General features: G+C 37.8%; 1 protein-coding gene and 1 non-coding gene across 3 annotated transcripts; both read left to right on the forward strand.

The window, feature by feature from the left end:
* Positions 1-8,932: 8,932 nt before the first annotated feature.
* On the forward strand, positions 8,933-12,138 carry LOC113299353 (exocyst complex component EXO70A1-like). Of its 2 annotated transcripts, none has more exons than XM_026548373.1 (2): positions 8,933-9,202; positions 9,297-12,138. In XM_026548373.1, the coding sequence occupies exon 2, from the start codon at positions 9,622-9,624 to the stop codon at positions 11,647-11,649; it is 2,028 nt and encodes a 675-aa protein (XP_026404158.1). In that variant the 5' UTR covers positions 8,933-9,202; positions 9,297-9,621; the 3' UTR covers positions 11,650-12,138. The 2 variants fall into 2 exon arrangements, with proteins under 2 accessions (XP_026404158.1, XP_026404159.1); XM_026548374.1 differs by having other exon boundaries at positions 8,933-9,161.
* A 2,307-nt stretch (positions 12,139-14,445) lies between these two features.
* On the forward strand, positions 14,446-14,529 carry TRNAL-CAA. Its single transcript has one exon. It is a non-coding gene; the product is annotated as a tRNA-Leu (tRNA).
* Positions 14,530-17,273: the final 2,744 nt, after the last annotated feature.

Here is a 17,273-nt window from a genome sequence, read left to right on the forward strand (position 1 = left end):
AGATGAAGATGAAGAAGAATTTAAAGGAACCGATGATGATGGAGGGGAGGAAGAGGAAGCAAATGATGAAGAGGAGGAAGATGAAGAAAATGATGAAGAGGAGGCCGATGAAGAAAATGATGAAGAAAAGGAAGAGGAAGAAAATGATGAAGAGGTAGAAAATGATGAATAGGTAGAAAATACCAAGGGAAAAGAGGTAGTTGTAGCTGCACCTCCAAGGCAAAAGAAAGAAAAGAAGTCGAGAAAGGAGCCCGCACCGAAAGGGATGCATATTCCTAAAGGAAAAGATTTGTTGTTGCCACCGAAGAAGAATAAAAGACCTTGGGGCGAGGCCCCAGATAAGTCTTCAATCTTATTTGGTTATACCGGTTCCTGGTCCGCAAAAGTCTGTCAGACAAGGGTATGTATTTTGTTACTTTTCTTAAAACATTCATTATTTTGATACATTTTGTTTGTTTATTTCAGTTCACCATAATATGCTTATATTTTTGTATATTTGTTTTCTTAGGACCACGCAAGATGCATTAAATTGCTCAAGAGTCAAAGGGGTAAACATTGGCCATTAAGTCAAGAATGTGCTTCGGTTCACAATCTAGTGGCTAGTACATGACTAGGGCCTGGAATTCTTCACCTTCAATCAGAGTATGATAGTGTTGTGGTCTCTGCCTTCAGGGAACGATATTGGCTTGAAACTGATATGTTTCATCTTCCATTTGGAGAGATGACAATAACACCGGACGATGTGAAGCAAATTACTGACCTTGAAGTTGAAGGACAATCTGTGTTTGAAGGTTTCGACAACAACATGTCTTGGAGTGACCTTTATATCCTTGTTCAAGAAACACTTGGGTGGGAGAAAGATGAAACTGAGATGGAGTTTCAGTTGGCTGGTGGTTATGAACCTGCTGAACCACATAAACCAAAAATCATCAAAAAGCTATTGTTGGAGAATCTGAGGACCAAGTTTGAAGGAACAGCATCAAAGGAAAGGGCAGGTCAGGTGATGGATGAAACAACAGTTAGGCGTACATCCACAACGTATTTGTTGTATTCTCTTGGGACCGTATTCTTTCCCGATAACTCGGGAAATAGGATCAATGTTCATTACCTACAACTGTTAAAGAATTTGGACAACATCAAAAATTATTCGTGGGCCACTGCAACCCTTGCATATTTACTTGACAGCCTAAGAAAGGCCTCTAGGGTTGGAGCTACTGAAATTGCCGGGAATGTTGCGCTTCTAATGGTAAGTTTGGTTACATTTTTATTTGTTTGTTATATTTTTAGTCATATGTCAATTGTTTATACTTAATTTATTTTTTAGGAATGGGTTTATGACCACTTTCCGAACCTGAGACCTCCTACTGAGTGGGAAGAACATGATTATGGCCCTAGGGGAAAGAAGTTCAAGTTCACTGGCAGACAACTAAGAAACAAAGAGGAGAAGCTCATTCAAATGAGGGACAAAATAGATGCTTTCACTGTTGAAGATGTTATCTTTGACCCTTATTTGAGGATTGAAAATGGAGTTGATGTTCGTAGGTTCACAGAGACCGCAGGTTACAATGGACAATTGTATCATCCCACAGGTTACGTTATGACCAATCCTCGTCGAATTCTACGCCAAATTGCTCATATTCAACAAAGGGTTGTAAAGGAAAACTTCAAATTATCCAAGGAAGGATCCGAGACAAAAGGCCCCACCATTGTGCTCAACTACAGGCCAACTCCAACGGTTGATGCTTGGAACAACCGCCATGAAGAAAGATACCAACTCGCAGCGGGAGAGGCAATTCCTTGTAACAACACGAAAGAAGCCACTGCTGATTACATGGGTTGGTATTCTCATTTTGGCCATCCATATGTGATCAATAATGATCCGGAGGCCCAACCATATATTCAAGAGGCTATGGCTCAAAGGAAGGCGGTCGACGAGACTAAAGAGAAAAAAGGTCTATTTGGTTTGACTTGGAAGAAGCTATATTTCATGTCGGTACGTAATTTTGTTATCCTCATGACTTTGGATTTTAAGATTAATGATTATTATGAAATAATATCTTAACACTCTTTTTGATATGTGAATAGAAAGAGCGAGGACAAGCTTTGGCAAATAGCATGACTTCATGCATCCGTCGTAATGGTGTGCTTAAAGCTCGTGAACAAAAGATCTTGCAAGACCAAATAAGGAACATGCATAATCCAAACATGGTAGAAATGTATGAGGGGTTGGTCACGGACGAAAGAGGCTTGAAGAGGAGTAGAAACTCTCTTGGAGGTGAGGGTAGTAGCCGTCATCAACCTTCATCTAGCAGCGAAGAGACAAATGATGAAGAGGTGGTGCACGGTGTGGGCACTAGCCAAAGAGGTGGTCGTGGTCGCCGTAGTTGCGGTGGTCGTCGTGATGGTCCTAAAACTCGTGGTGGTGGTCCTAAAACTCGTAGTGGTGGTAGCACCAACAAAAGGGGTCGTGGTGGCCGCCATCCTTAGTTATGGATTTATGTTAGTTGTGTGTGGTTAGTTATGAATTTCGACTTATGGATATTATGACAAACTAATAGTTGTGTGTTAATTATGGATTTTAGCATATGAAATTTAGCATATGGATATTAACTATGAATTTGAAGTTATTTGTGTTAGTTATGGATTTAAACTTATGGATATTATCTATGAATTTGAAGTTATTTGTGTTAGTTATGGATTTAAACTTATGTATGTTTGTTTGTGACAGTTTTTGTCTGAAATTTTGAGTTACAGAGTCAATTACGGTTGGTAACTATTTTTTGTTATGAACCGTTGCACAGACTGGAACAAGCATTTTTTACTAACTTAAGTTACAGTTCGTAAAAATTTATCGAGACGAACCGTAGAGAAAGTTACGATTGGTAACTCTTTCACCCTAACCAACCGTAAAACATCATGTAACCTATAACTTTTATTACGGTTCATTTTGAGTCACAGTTACCAACCCTAACTCTATATATTTTGATTTTGATAGGTTTACGGTTGGTAATATTTCCGTCTAAGGAATTGTAACTCTGGGATTCAGTTTTATCCAGAGTTACGGTTTATCATCTCTAAATAATTACGAACTGTAACTTTCGAATTCAAAATTTTACAGAGTTACGGTTCGTGATGTGCTTACAGTTACCAACCGTAACTAAACTTTTGGCAAGAAAAAAATAATTGTTTGGTGCTTACAGTTGCACTGACGTGTCCTTGTGCAATTTGAAAATATAGCCGTTGAGACCTTTAACAACTTCATTTTCAAAAAATAGATCCGTTATTGAAATGTCCTTACACTAAGAACTTCAATTTTTTTTGTTATAAATATATACTTATCCTCCTTGCTAGAAGTTACACTTCCACATGAATCATCTCTTACGTTAAACTAGATTATGGCTCTAAAACTTGAATTCACTTTGGAAGATGATTTATGTATTTGCCGCAACTTTGTTCTATGCTATCCAAAAAGAGGGGAAGAACGACGTCGATGTGGTTTTGTGAGTACAATTTATTTGAGAACTCTTTTTGAAAACTTTTGTTCCGAAACAGGTAACCCTAATCACCGCGATGGAATTATGTTGTATGTTCGATATGGAACTATTCGGGATAGCGTTAAAGAATTTATGGCATTAGTTCGTATTATGGGTGAAATACGATTAAGGGGTGATGAAGTTTTAGAGAGCTCTATTCAAGAATGGATAAGGTGGAAAAGGTCGAATTTTCAATACTTACCTCATTTCAACATCCTTAAAGACTTCTATCGCACTCGTAGACCCGGATATTAGTATCCTTTTAGTTCGCATGAATGAATGAGTTGTAATGTCATTTATATTTGTAATGGTTTGATGGTTGTAGTGTTGGTTTAGTAATAAACATGGTTTAATGGTTTTAAATTACTTACATTTGCTTTGTATTTGGTGTCAGGGTCAGTTACGGTTAGTAACTAGATTATCGATACCAACCGTAAGTGCAAATGGAAGTTAAAATTTGTTTCTAAAGCTAGTTACGGTTGGTAACTGTATTATCGGGACCAACCGTAAATGCAAATGGAAGATAAAATTTGTTTCTGGAACTATTTACGGTTGGTGATTGAATCTAGTTACCAAACGTACCTCACTAGTTACCAACCGTAACTTACTCTGAAACCTTACCAATCATATCACATTTAGTCAAAATACCAAAATACAAAATATAAAACGTATTTCACCAAGACTTGTAAACATTTAAGCATCCTCTTCATCATCGGTCATAACTATGAATTGCTTCGGCATAGACAACATTATGGCATTCCATAATTCAATCCTTTTCTCAAATCGATTGCACCAAGTATTGGGGAGTTCACCGTCACAACCAAATTCCCTCCACGATGGAGGTAATGGGCTTCCTTCATGCAATCGGAGGCCGATTTAATGATTTCCTTCCACATGCCCCATGACAACAGTTTTTGATGTTGACAAATCTTCGAGAAACATGTTTCTTGTTGGTGCAAATGTATGGCTCATGGTCTTGGAGATTAAATGAATGACGCAATTGAATGCGTTGGAGAGTAGTTGTCCACATATAGGCATGCGCATCCAATATTCGCTTGTCAAACATATATTTCCGGTTAACCGCCTTTCCATTTTTGCGAAGCTCTCATTTAACACCTCATCAGTTTCGTCTCTTTCAACTCTCATCATCGGCTTATAGAAGTCGCGGTAACCACGTAGTTCCATTAAGCATTTTTGCCTTATGTAAGTAACTTGGTCACAACCCCATCCTATCGCGTCTTCAAAGGGTCCAAGTTGCTCCACGAAGACGTGGTAACCACAATTCCCATCACCATGAACATCCTCCGTGGCCTTGATATGATCACGAATAAAGTCGGGGAAAAAACGAAGGAAATATTCATAGAGAATGTGATAGTTCCGTCTATATCGGCCATTCTCATCTCTAGGTGGTGGTTTAGGCACTACTTTTATATATATCGTCTCCTTCTCCTTCTCACCACTGCACCGATTTTTTTCAACCATCAGACTCTTTTCATTGTTCCTTGATAATTGTTTAACACCAACTTTACCAACAAGTCTTTTTATTGAACTATCTTGGGAGGAAACCTCGGGACCGACATAGGAACCTTTACCTTTAACTACATCATTTGTTTTCCCACTTTCTTTGCAACCATTTCCTTTGACAACCACTTCCTTTGAAACCTTGGGACCGACATAGGAACCTTTACCTTTAACTCCATCATTTGTTTTCCCACTTTGTTGTTGTTTAGAGCGAAATACCGGACCTTTTCCTTTAACATCAATTTTGCTTGTTGCATTTTCTTGAGTAGGAATCTCGATACATTTTTGTTGTACATTTCGACGGCTTGGTTCTCCTTTATCCGCTTGACCTCTTTTTCGTTTGTTTCTACCTTGAACATCATCTTCTTCCATCTCATCCTCCGCTTCATATTCCTTTCTCAACCATTCATAACCCGAAGGATCTCTTTTCTTTGATTCTTCCGCCAATTCCCTTGCTTTTTTATTTCCTATGTACCTCTTTTTTTGGTAGGAGGCCTCCCCTTACTCTTCCCCTTTGGTGGTTCCTTGATATCATACCTAAATTGTGGATATACGAAATCTCTCAAGTTACTCAGCCATATTTGCCTTTGGCCTTGGCTTAGTGTAGCATATTTCTCGGCTAGAGCTTGACCAATCTCCTCCAAATTTTTGATCAAAAATTGTTTCACGGAATGATAATTGTTTCCAAAAGGGATCAACATATTGAATCGGGATCACTTTGTCTTGGTATGTGGCTATAACATGCCGACATGGGAGTCCCAAACTTGTCATGTTTGGACAAACACACTCTTTTTCGTAATCCCCCAATTCATAATGTTGTACTTCATACATTATCTTATCAATAGCGCGGTGCGAAACTTGATGTGTAATTCCCCTTAGCCACTTATTGTCTAACCATTTGGTGTGTTGTTTACTTCGGATTTTTTCAAAAGACTCTGTAACTCTATCGTGATCACGGCGGAAATACGATTCCATGGCTTCGAATAGCGTAACTAACTCACCATTACAACTATGAAGTTTCTTCTTCAACCGGTTGTGAGATGACTCCGCCGTACTTGTAGCTTGGTTGTCATAGTGCCTATATTGGTTAGTGAACGCCGATACGAACTTCTCTTTGTGCGGATCCAACCAATTATCCAAAAAATACTTCACAACACTTGGATAACCTATTTTCCAATGAGCCACTAACATACGAGCTCTATCCTCATATTCATCCACGGCGATAGAATAGGTCAAGGCTCTCCACTCCGTTTTGAAACTTTCCCATTTTAGTTGCGCCAACTTGTCATCCTTCTTAAATTTCTCTTTAGCATCCTTTTGTTGATGTAACAGTAGTTTCTTTATTCTATCCATTTCGCTTTTTTTTGGTTGGACGGACAAGGCGCATGCACTTAGTTTCAATACTTTTCCACAAGTGGAACGTGCAAAGAAGGTTATGAGCTTCCGGGAAAACCCTCCTTATTGCATTCAACAAAGCTTGTTCCTTGTCGGTAATAATCACCTTTGGAGTATATCCCTTTACGTAGAATAGCTTCACTTGGTTTAATGCCCACACATAGCTCTCTTCGAGCTTATCTTTCAAGAAGCAAAAACCAATACTAAAAGGAGCATTGGTAGAAGTTTGCCCGACAAAGTTCAACAACGGCATCTCAAACTTGTTGGTTTTGTATGTGCAATCCATTAGAAGGATTTGATGAGAGCACCGTGCCAACTTCACAAACTCAGGATTAGCCAACAAAAGATGTCTTATTCGTCCTTTCTCATCATCATCGTGGAAAACCGAGTAATTATTCGCCTCCCCCAAATGCCTTAATTGTTGCATTTCGTTCCTTTGTTCCCATTTCTTAGCCTTCAATTTTGTTCTTGCATTGTAGATGTTAGCCAAAGTAGAAGCATTTTGTGGGTTTCTTTCCTTTAAGTGAACGAGGATATCAACGGGCTTCATACGAATTTATGTCAATGACTCTACGATCTTCTCTTCTTCTTAGGTAAGGCGTCCAGCATACGAATGTGATAGCAAACTCTCCGGTATAGGGTGGTTATGACAACCGCATACAACTTTCTCCAAAAACCACCTTTTTTCCGCGTTCCTTTTAAATTGAAGCTTGAAGGGGCATCGGGTCTTCTTAGTGAACGTAGTTTGCTTCGTCTTTGCCTTTCCTACTTGCACGGTACCCTTTTTTGCATGACTTCTATGTTGTCCACTACACTCGCAAACCATTTGAAAGGCACTTTCACTAGTGGTACCATTACAAACTATGATACACATAATCAACCTGCCTCGTTCTCTAGCCCAATGTTTTGCATCATCTTTTTCCTCCCATGTCTCCTCGGTTAAATAGTGAGAGCTAGAATCTTCGGTGAGAGGTTGATTTGCTAAAGGTTGTTCATCCATTAGGGGAGGTACATCCACGATCTGGACGACAATATACCCACATTAGTCTAAACAAGGCAACAAAACGAAAACATATATAAAGCTACGGTTGGACACGATACATGGAACACCAACCGTAACAGAGATACGGTTGGTAACTACAATCATTTAAAAACCGTCACTTAACTCCGGTTGATAATGGTCCTCCAGTAACAAACCGTAAATAGGGTGAAATGAAAATGAAAACAGACATAGAAATATACGGTTGGTAAAAACACAGATAACAAACCGTAACCAAGTTACGGTTGATCTCGATTTACACATTACCAACCGTAAAGAGTGCAGTAAATACTGCCATGCACATGATGAGTTACGGTTGGTAACCACTGAAGGACATATCCAACCGTACTGGACTTACGGTTCGTCTCGAAAATTTCTACCAACCGTAACTGGTAATACGATTGGGTTTTTCCCCAAATTGAACCGGTTACGGTTGGTATTGGATACTTTACGAAACGTAACATACAATTACGGTTGGTGACTAGCTAATTACCAACCGTAAGTTCTTCTGAAATTTTTAAAATTTTGATTTTTTTTACGTTCTTTAGAGAATTTTAAGCAACAAAAAGCTATTGGGAACTAGTTTGGAAGTAAACCTGGTGATTTTTAGTGCTGGGTTCTTCACTTTGTTGAGTAATTTCTTCAATTGGTTGAGATTGACCTTCACTATGGTTAAAACATCTCTACCATCTAACAAATACTCCATATCAGGATCTCCATCAAGAGGTATGTGGTATTTGTTTTCTTTATCGTATAGAGATTCACCCATCTCAAATTTGCCACTGGAATCACTCATTTTGGTTGAGTGAATCAAAATCTAGGGTTTCACAAATATCACATAAGTTTTTTTTTTCTTCTCCTCTAAACTTTTTTTTTATAACTCTAAAAATCTGATTTTAGAGTTATTATAAGTGAAAATTAATTATCAACACTAATGTTGATTATCATCACTAATTTCGATTATTAATAATAAGAGTTAATTGATCATTTCCATTTTTTCTTTTTTTAAGGGGCACTTGAATTACCATCTAATGACCCTTTTTGTCTTATTAGATTTGCCGCCCCTCCAATGAAACCACCCGTCCCTTTAATAGGATTGTATAAAAAAGGGAATAACCAAACTGGTGGAACAGACCACACTATATGGGGGAACATCTAAAATTTGGAATGGCAGATCAAAATGTTGATATGTGCATAGGAATAGGCCTTAAATTGCTAATACGATCGCGGCAAAAATAATTTACTGGGCGAACATCAAAGAATTATCCGGGTGATGAGGAGCGTGACATGCTTAACTAAGTTTCTTGTTTTCTTAGAATAAAAAAGTTAAAAGACAGTTGTAGTTGTAGAGAGAGACAGAGGAAAAAAGTTTTACTGTCAAGCACTTGACAAAACAAAACTACTAGTTTTCTTTCTCTCTTTCTCTTATTTGTTTTGCTGTAAAAATAAATAAAATAAAGTAGTTTCTTTTTCAGTTTCCAGATTTAAGTCCTTTTTAGGGTTCGTTCATTTCCTTTTTGTTTGTTCTTTCAAAGTGGGGGCTCTCGATTCATAATTGCTTTCCTTTCCTTTTCACTTCCTCACATAATCAATTATTAGAAAGCAAGAAGAAGAACCAGTTCGATTCCAATCCAAGAAGATCCATTTTGAAATCAAACCCTAATTCAACTACAGTGAGCTTCTTCTTCTACTTCGTTATCCTCTTCTCTAAAAGGTTTTTTGATTGCTTTTCATTTTGTTTAAAGTTGTTGTAATTAGTTTGGTGAAGTCTAGGTATTGTTTGTCATTATTATTCTTGTTGTGTGCAGACTTGATTGATTTGGTGAAGTTTAGTTGAGATAAAAGTGAAAATGGAGTTTGATTTCTCAGCTGGTTGATTAATTATTAATTGTCACTTACCTATTTCGATGTATCCAAGGCTAAGGAATCATACAAATTTGTAATGTTCTTGATTCAGTAAATGCAATTTACTACTGTTTGAGTTTGGGATTGTTGGGGTTTTCTTTTTTCAGTGTGAACCCAGACTTTAAGATTTATTTGGTAATTTTAGGGTTTGGGGTTTCATTTCTGGATCAGATTGGTAGTGGGTTTGAGTCAGATTTTGGATTTGGTGTTTGTGGTTGGGGTTTTAGAATGGCCAGGAGGTTTGAAAATCTTGTCTCTGCAAGAAAATCATTGAAAATTAGTTTAGAGAAATCAAAAGCACTTGGTTTTGCATTAGATAAAACAGGACCAAGATTAGAAGAAATTATACAGAGATTACCATCGTTAGAAGCTGCGGTACGTCCAATTCGAGCACAGAAAGAGGCTTTAGTTGCTGTAGGAGGTCACATTGATCGAGCAGTGGGTCCTGCTGCTGCTGTTTTAAAGGTATTCGATGCTGTTCATGGGCTGGAAAGATCGTTGTTCTCAGACCCTCGATCTGATCTATCAGGATACCTTTCGGTTCTTAGAAGACTAGAAGAAGCATTGAAATTTCTGGGTGATAATTGTGGGTTAGCTATACAATGGTTAGAGGATATTGTAGAGTATCTTGAAGATAATTCAGTTGCAGATGAGAAGTATTTATCGAATTTGAAGAATTCTTTGAAGACTCTGAGAGAGTTGCAGACGGATGAAGAGAGGGATAGACTCGATGGTGGGCTTCTTTATGCTGCTTTGGAGAAATTGGAAGCTGAATTCAGGAGACTCCTAATGGAATTTAGTGTTCCTCTTCCTATGTCATCTGCAACTGGGGAACAGGCTTGCATTGCCCCATCTCCATTACCGGTACATGTTATTCAGAAACTACAAGCCATTATCGAGAGATTAACTGCTAATAACAGATTAGATAACTGCATTTCTATATATGTTGAGGTTCGTAGTGCTAATGTTAGGGCAAGTTTACAGGCGCTCAATCTTGATTACCTCGAGATATCTATTTCAGAATTTAATGATGTGCAAAGTATAGAAGGCTACATAGCTCAATGGGGTAAGCATTTGGAATTTGCCGTGAAGCATCTTTTCGAGGCTGAGTATAGGCTATGTAGTGATGTATTTGAAAAGATTGGACTTGATATTTGGATGAGTTGCTTTGCGAAGATAGCAGCTCAGGCTGGAATTCTTGCTTTCCTCCAGTTCGGAAAGATGGTTACAGAGAGTAAAAAAGATCCAATCAAACTTTTGAAATTGTTGGATATTTTTTACTCTTTAAACAAGCTAAGATTAGATTTTAATAGGCTTTTTGGAGGGAAGGCGTGCATCGAAATTCAGAATCTTACACGGGATCTCATTAAGAGGGTTATTGAAGGTGCCTGTGAGATTTTCTGGGAGCTTTTGGTGCAAGTGGAATTACAGAGGCAGGCTCCTCCTCCTCCAGATGGATGTGTACCCAGGTTGGTGAGCTTCATTACAGATTACTCTAATAGGTTGCTTGGTGACGATTATAGGCCAATCTTAACTCAGGTTCTGGTTATTGAACGAAGCTGGAAGCAAGAGAAGTTCCAAGAAAGGCTTCTTAATGATGCTATCTTGAATATAGTTAAGGCTATTGAGTTAAATTTGGAAACTTGGTCAAAAGGCTACCAGGATATAACCCTTTCGTACATCTTTATGATGAATAATCACTGGCATTTTTACAAGCATTTGAAGGGAACAAAACTTGGGGATCTCTTAGGAGATGTATGGTTGAGAGAACATGAACAGTACAAGGAGTATTATGCTGCAGTGTACTTGCGAGAAACATGGGGGAAGCTTCCTGCTTTATTAAGCAGGGAAGGTCTGATAATGTTCTCAGGTGGGAGAGCTACTGCCAGAGATCTGGTGAAGAAGCGTCTGAAGGCATTCAATGAGGCTTTTGATGAGATGTATAAAAAACAGTTGAACTGGGTCATTTCTGAGAAGGATCTTAGAGAGAAGACTTGTCATCTGGCTGTGCAGGCTATTGTTCCTGTTTACAGAAGTTATATGCAGAATTACGGGCCATTGGTGGAGCAAGATGCGAGCTCAAGCAAATATGCAAAGTACACGGCTCAAAGTTTGGAGAAGATGCTAAGTTCTTTGTTTCAGCCGAAAACCGGGAAATTCGGTAGTTTCAAATCAAGGCAATATTCTAGTTTTAATGGAAAATCAAATGATGCAGTTAAAAGCCCTCTTCTTCGCTCTTCTTCAACTCTTGTGTGATTGCGTATGCCGCTTGAAGTTGTTAGACAGTTACTGCTTCTTCTATGGTTAGACTGCTCGCCTGTACATAGTGATACACCCATTGGGTTTCTCTATGGATACGGAGGTGTGGGAACAGCTGCAAGTATAGCTGTATAACAGTGATCTGGATAAACTGACGGGTCGGATCCTCGTATCAAGTTATCAGCACAGATTCCTGGTAGAATCTAACATCTCTTTCTTTTAATAATATATTCAAATATTATGTCCTGTTCCCTCTTCTTATTTTCCTCATTCATTTTGGTGGTTAAGAAAGTATTTGTAATAGGCTCCAATTATATGTACAATTCTTTGTCACGATCTGCTCTTATAGTTGTATGTTTCTAAAAATGCTTCCAAGTTCTGAATGCGATTAATATGCATGTAGGATAGCCCAGCTCATATAGACAATTTGTTATGGAATAAACCTTAAGGAAGAAATAAAAAGGGTTAATTTGTTTGGGGTGCACAGTTTATGGTCCTATAATGTTTCAACATCTTCTTCTCTTTCCGTATTGAAATAAAAAATGTTCACGCTGAACTTAGTATATATCCTTGGTTGTTGTTTCTCTACTTTCAGCTCAGCTCTCGCGTAACTTAGGCACTGTTAGATTTTAAATCTGTTGCATAACTTATTCCTGATTTCTCACTTGAGCGGGAATTTACAGTTTTGTATTTGCAACACAGAAACCTTCTTCTTTGAACTGATGAGTACCCAGCGTTTAAGATGTGAAGGGTATTTGTAGTTGGGCATGCAAATTAGCTTTAGCAACAAGAAAAAGGAGCGCAGTCACCTTAGCATTTCAGAAAATAGGAGCGCAGTCACCTTGGCATTTCAGGAAATATGTTAGCTAGTACGCTAATAAAATGACTGAATTTTTCTATGTTCGTGAACTTCAACTGAATTCTCATAAGAAACTAGCATTCTGGAGTGTCTTGGCATTTATATTCGAAGTTGAGCTACTGTCACTTTACCATTTTGGTTCTAGATATTTTTGGCTCATAATATGATCTGCTTACAGAACGGTTCTAAAACTGCATAAGCAAATTTTATTTGTCAAGCTGTAGAGTCCAATTGAAGTTGGATTATGGGCTGTTATGTTTGGCAGATTGCTCACCGCATATATCATCCTCACCTTAAATGAGTTTGCTCTGAAACTCTCAACATGATCTGCTGATCCAAATCCCAATTTCTGGATGATTGGGTTACAAATAATAGAATGGACTAAACTAACTTCTATAAGCTAATTCAAGTAAGCCTCTTTTAAGTTCTAACGGGGCTCTGATACCATGTTGAAAATTCATACATGTATTGGAAGTAATGATACCACGACAAAAAAAATATTTTGATGCTTTGCACTTTTTTTTGGTGAAGAAAGAACCTATCTTATTGTTTCAAAGTCCGTTGGAGCATGGAAAATAATACATTTGTAGAGGTTCTTAGAGATGTTCTTCAGCATTCAGTTAAAGGCGGATGTGGACCTAGAATTATGTCAAATTAGAGATCATTTTGTTGATTCCCACTCCTTGTATATCAGGAGTGGTAATGGTATCTAACCTGAATTGTCATCTTTGGTTCTGAACACTATAGAGCGGCACCAGAGGGACTCTAATTCGACCACCTATTAACTTACCAGCCTTTCCCCTCTCTATACCCCCGGTAAACGAATATGCACAGTACATTGTCACTGCTGAAGCCATCGTCTCAACTATCAATGTTGAATCATATCGATGCACGTCGTGTCGTGTTCGTATATCTCCTGCCAAACTTCATAAGTGCGTTTGCTATTTTGTAGACATACCTGGGTATATGATTATTAGTCTGTCGCTCATCTACCTTGGATTTGGTAATCTAAAAGATTATTTCATAAATTCAGCGTAGATCTACAAGGTTATTTTATAGATTCAGCGTACGGAATGCGTTATTGTCAAACATCAATAGTTGGTTTAGGTTAAATGATTAGATGTATGGGTTCAAAATTCTTGAAAGTTCAACTCATGTGATACCGTGTGTAGTTGTAGAATGGGCTAATTCTTTAGGCTGTATCTTATCTGCCTGCATGGGGGAGTATATCTAGTAATAGAGGAAAACGTGAGAATTCAGCGTAACGAATGTATTACACTGTAGAAGAAGTATCTTACCTGCGCATCAGCTGGAAGAGCGGCCATCTGAATCAGGCTGAAGAGGCTCTAGCCTCTGTACGGTCAATCATTCCTCTAGCTTCTTGCAGTCATTCCTCATATGACTGCCGACCGTTGATGTTGTGGACATGTTAGCCCCGCCTAGTACAACAGCTATTAATGGATCGATCCACTTTGATTGGGTTTGATATTTGAAATTCCATCAGCTCAGGCAGTATATGGTAGTGAACCTGTATTACTATATCCCTTGTCTGATCAGTTTGGGCGTCAACGAGTTGACATCATTATCTGCACTTCTTTTCCCTCAAATTTAGAACATATGGATCTTTCTCGCTCTTGTCAACCGATTTACCGGAGATCTTAAGAGCCAAATCAGTTCTCAACAGGGAGAAGTTATGATTGTGGATGACTTGTGCCTACTGCAGTAGCTTAACCTATTGCATTACATCTCAATATGAACAATTGCCAATATCAGTACTAGAAAGATGAAGGTAGGAAAGGTGTTAACAAAAATATCTGTGTATACAAGGTTTTTGGTACGTCTTCTTGGCGTATAGATACATAAATGTAGTGCCGAAGACTAAATGTAAGGTTCGATTTCCTAGTATATCATAAAAACTGCCACTTACCACCAAAGTCAGGTTGGCCGAGTGGTCTAAGGCGCCAGACTCAAGTTCTGGTCTTCGAGAGAGGGCGTGGGTTCAAATCCCACATCTGACATTTTTTTTTAAAAGCTTATATGCTGTAGCCTGTAGGAAAGGCAGTTGGCGACTGAAACTTTTGAACCAATTTGAGTGCTCCAAACTTTAACAAATTAAAGCCTCCCCTTTTACAAGGTTTTGGCTTACTATATCTGTCTGCCAATACAATCCATCCTCAAAAAAGTCCACTAATTAATAGATATATTAGCAAACTTTATCTGTTCTTTACATACTGGGATACAGTATTTCTCCATGGACAAAGTATATTCCCATTGCTTTTGCTATTCGTTAATAGCGTAACATGAACAAGAGTTAGAAGACATTGGATGTTTTAAATAGTTTAGGATTATCTACTATTCCGCCTGCCCATAGTTTTGTCACATGGCAACTGGCATTATGCCTCAGCATCAAAATAGCACATAAGTACCAAAAGAAGAAAAATAGATGACAAATATGCAGCAAGTAACAGCACTAATCATGCAATCATGATATTTTAATATGCGTGGAAGATCGTATCCAATATGAAGATCGTGGTTGTGAGGTTTGAGCCTTCCAGGCCTTGGCGAAAAGGTTTTACAAATCTTCTTTAAGCCTTTTGTTTATGCCAACGTCATCCTTGAATGCAACAAGGTTTTCAAGTTGAAAATTCAAAATTAATTATGAGCCTTGGCAGAGAGACACACTCTAAAAAGTCTAGTTAATAATATTTAAAAGTAAGTGCTTCTGCTTTTCGAGAAGCCTAATAGCACGTTATTTTTTTGATTTCTACAAGTTAAAAAGAAAAATATCAGTTTGGTTATGGAGTATTTAAAACGACCCGTAGAAGCAAATGGGTCAACTTTTTTTGGAACAAAATAATTTTGTTTATGATTTCTACTTCTGAAAAAGCATAAATGTTTCAGTTTCTGGTATTCAGATGCACTATAAGTACAAAGCTTTTAGAGTTGGGCTATTTAATAATACTGCATACTAATTAGTAAGTTTCAAGCGCCAACTTTGATCCACTGCTTCAGTAACCAACAACTGAAGAATTCTTGTGGGAGGCCATTTTACTACTAGATACCGGGAAGGCGTGAAACACATGCAGTTTTGACGTCAATGAAGACAGAACTTGCCCACCTTGACCACTTTGACATTTTTGTACAACTTTTTTTTTTTTGGGAGAACGTAAAAGAAAATATTGGACATGGACATCGTAATCTTATCTACTACATTCATTCATCTAAAGAATGAATGGAATTTATTGACTAATTCTTTTCTCCCCATTGCTAATCAAAGACAGGAAAAGGCATTTTCCTTTTCTTGCTCCTAAATCAACATCGGACTAGACAGATTTGGTTTGGTCTAATAATAATCTTCCCCAACAAAAAGAAGAAGAAATTTCCAAACACGCTTCCTCCACTCTCATTGTTGTAGTTTGTTGGTTTTACCTAGTCGTCTCTATGATCATTTGATTTCTAACTTAGTTATTAATCAAAAATCAAATGTGGCATTTTTTATCTACCACACATCGAAGTATCGTATCGGGGCTACATGACGTCCTTTTGCACTCCCAAGTACCAAAATTGTCTCCAAATTTTCTAATTTTCCCATTTAAGTTCTTTCTCCTAGCGTTTTTAGGGGCCACCCCAAAGGATTTAGGGGCCATCAATTTATACCCAGCCAAAGACTCTAGTTAAGGGGTACCCTATATGATATTGAAGTTACATAAATGCCCTTATGGTAAAACTGTATGAAAACCAAATCAAAAACAATTCTACTCATTTCAAGCTCTTCTTCTTCCAGTTTCCTATTATCTTTCGATTGTGGAAGAAAAAAAAAATTCCGCTCCAAAGTCAAATGGCCCCAATTAGGTAAGAATCTATCATTTTTGGGGTTTATTTCGCTTTAATTCGGCGAATCGAGAAAAAATAATTCTAGGGTTTTCGGTTATTTATCCAGATTCGGGCGATATTCATGCTCCTTTACTTCCGAATATAGTCGTGTTCTTCATTTCTCAAGAACATCGACAGTATTCGGGAGAAATATTTGATGGTTATCGGCCGAATATTGTTGGTCATATCTTCCTGGATACAAACTGGTAATAATCGGTAGTTTAATGAATTTTTTGTCTCCCGAATATATTTAAGTAGACACACAGTATTCGGAAGTACACTCACTACCGAATATATATATATATATATATATATATATATTGAAAAATCTCAAAATTTCTGATATAGGAAAAATCCCATTTTGGGGCCAGTATTTATTCGGAAGACAATATAATGTTATATACTTCCGATTATTTCAATTTCAAAATTTGAAAAGTATAAGTTTTTCCCAAATTCTGATTTTTGGGCCATCGTACATTAGGGACTTTACAAAACAATTATCCTCCGAATATAGCAAGTTCAAAACAAACCACGCCTTGGCTCTAGGTGGTTCCAAGGGCCAATATAGAATGTTAGACAGCCCATATTCGGAAGTTTGGGTAACTAATTATACTTCCGATTATTTCAATTTCAAAATTTGAAAAGTATAAGTTTTTCCCAAATTCTGATTTTTGGGCCATCGTACATTCGGGACTTTACAAAACAATTATCCTCCGAATATAGCAAGTTCAAAACAAACCACGCCTTGGCTCTAGGTGGTTCCAAGGGCCAATATAGAATGTTAGACACCCATATTCGGAAGTTTGGGTAACTAATTATACTTCCGATTATTTCAATTTCAAAATTTGAAAAGTATAAGTTTTTCCCAAATTCTGATTTTTGGGCCATC

Source organism: Papaver somniferum, chromosome 7 (assembly GCF_003573695.1).
Source record: "Papaver somniferum cultivar HN1 chromosome 7, ASM357369v1, whole genome shotgun sequence".
Lineage (NCBI taxonomy): Eukaryota > Viridiplantae > Streptophyta > Magnoliopsida > Ranunculales > Papaveraceae > Papaver > Papaver somniferum.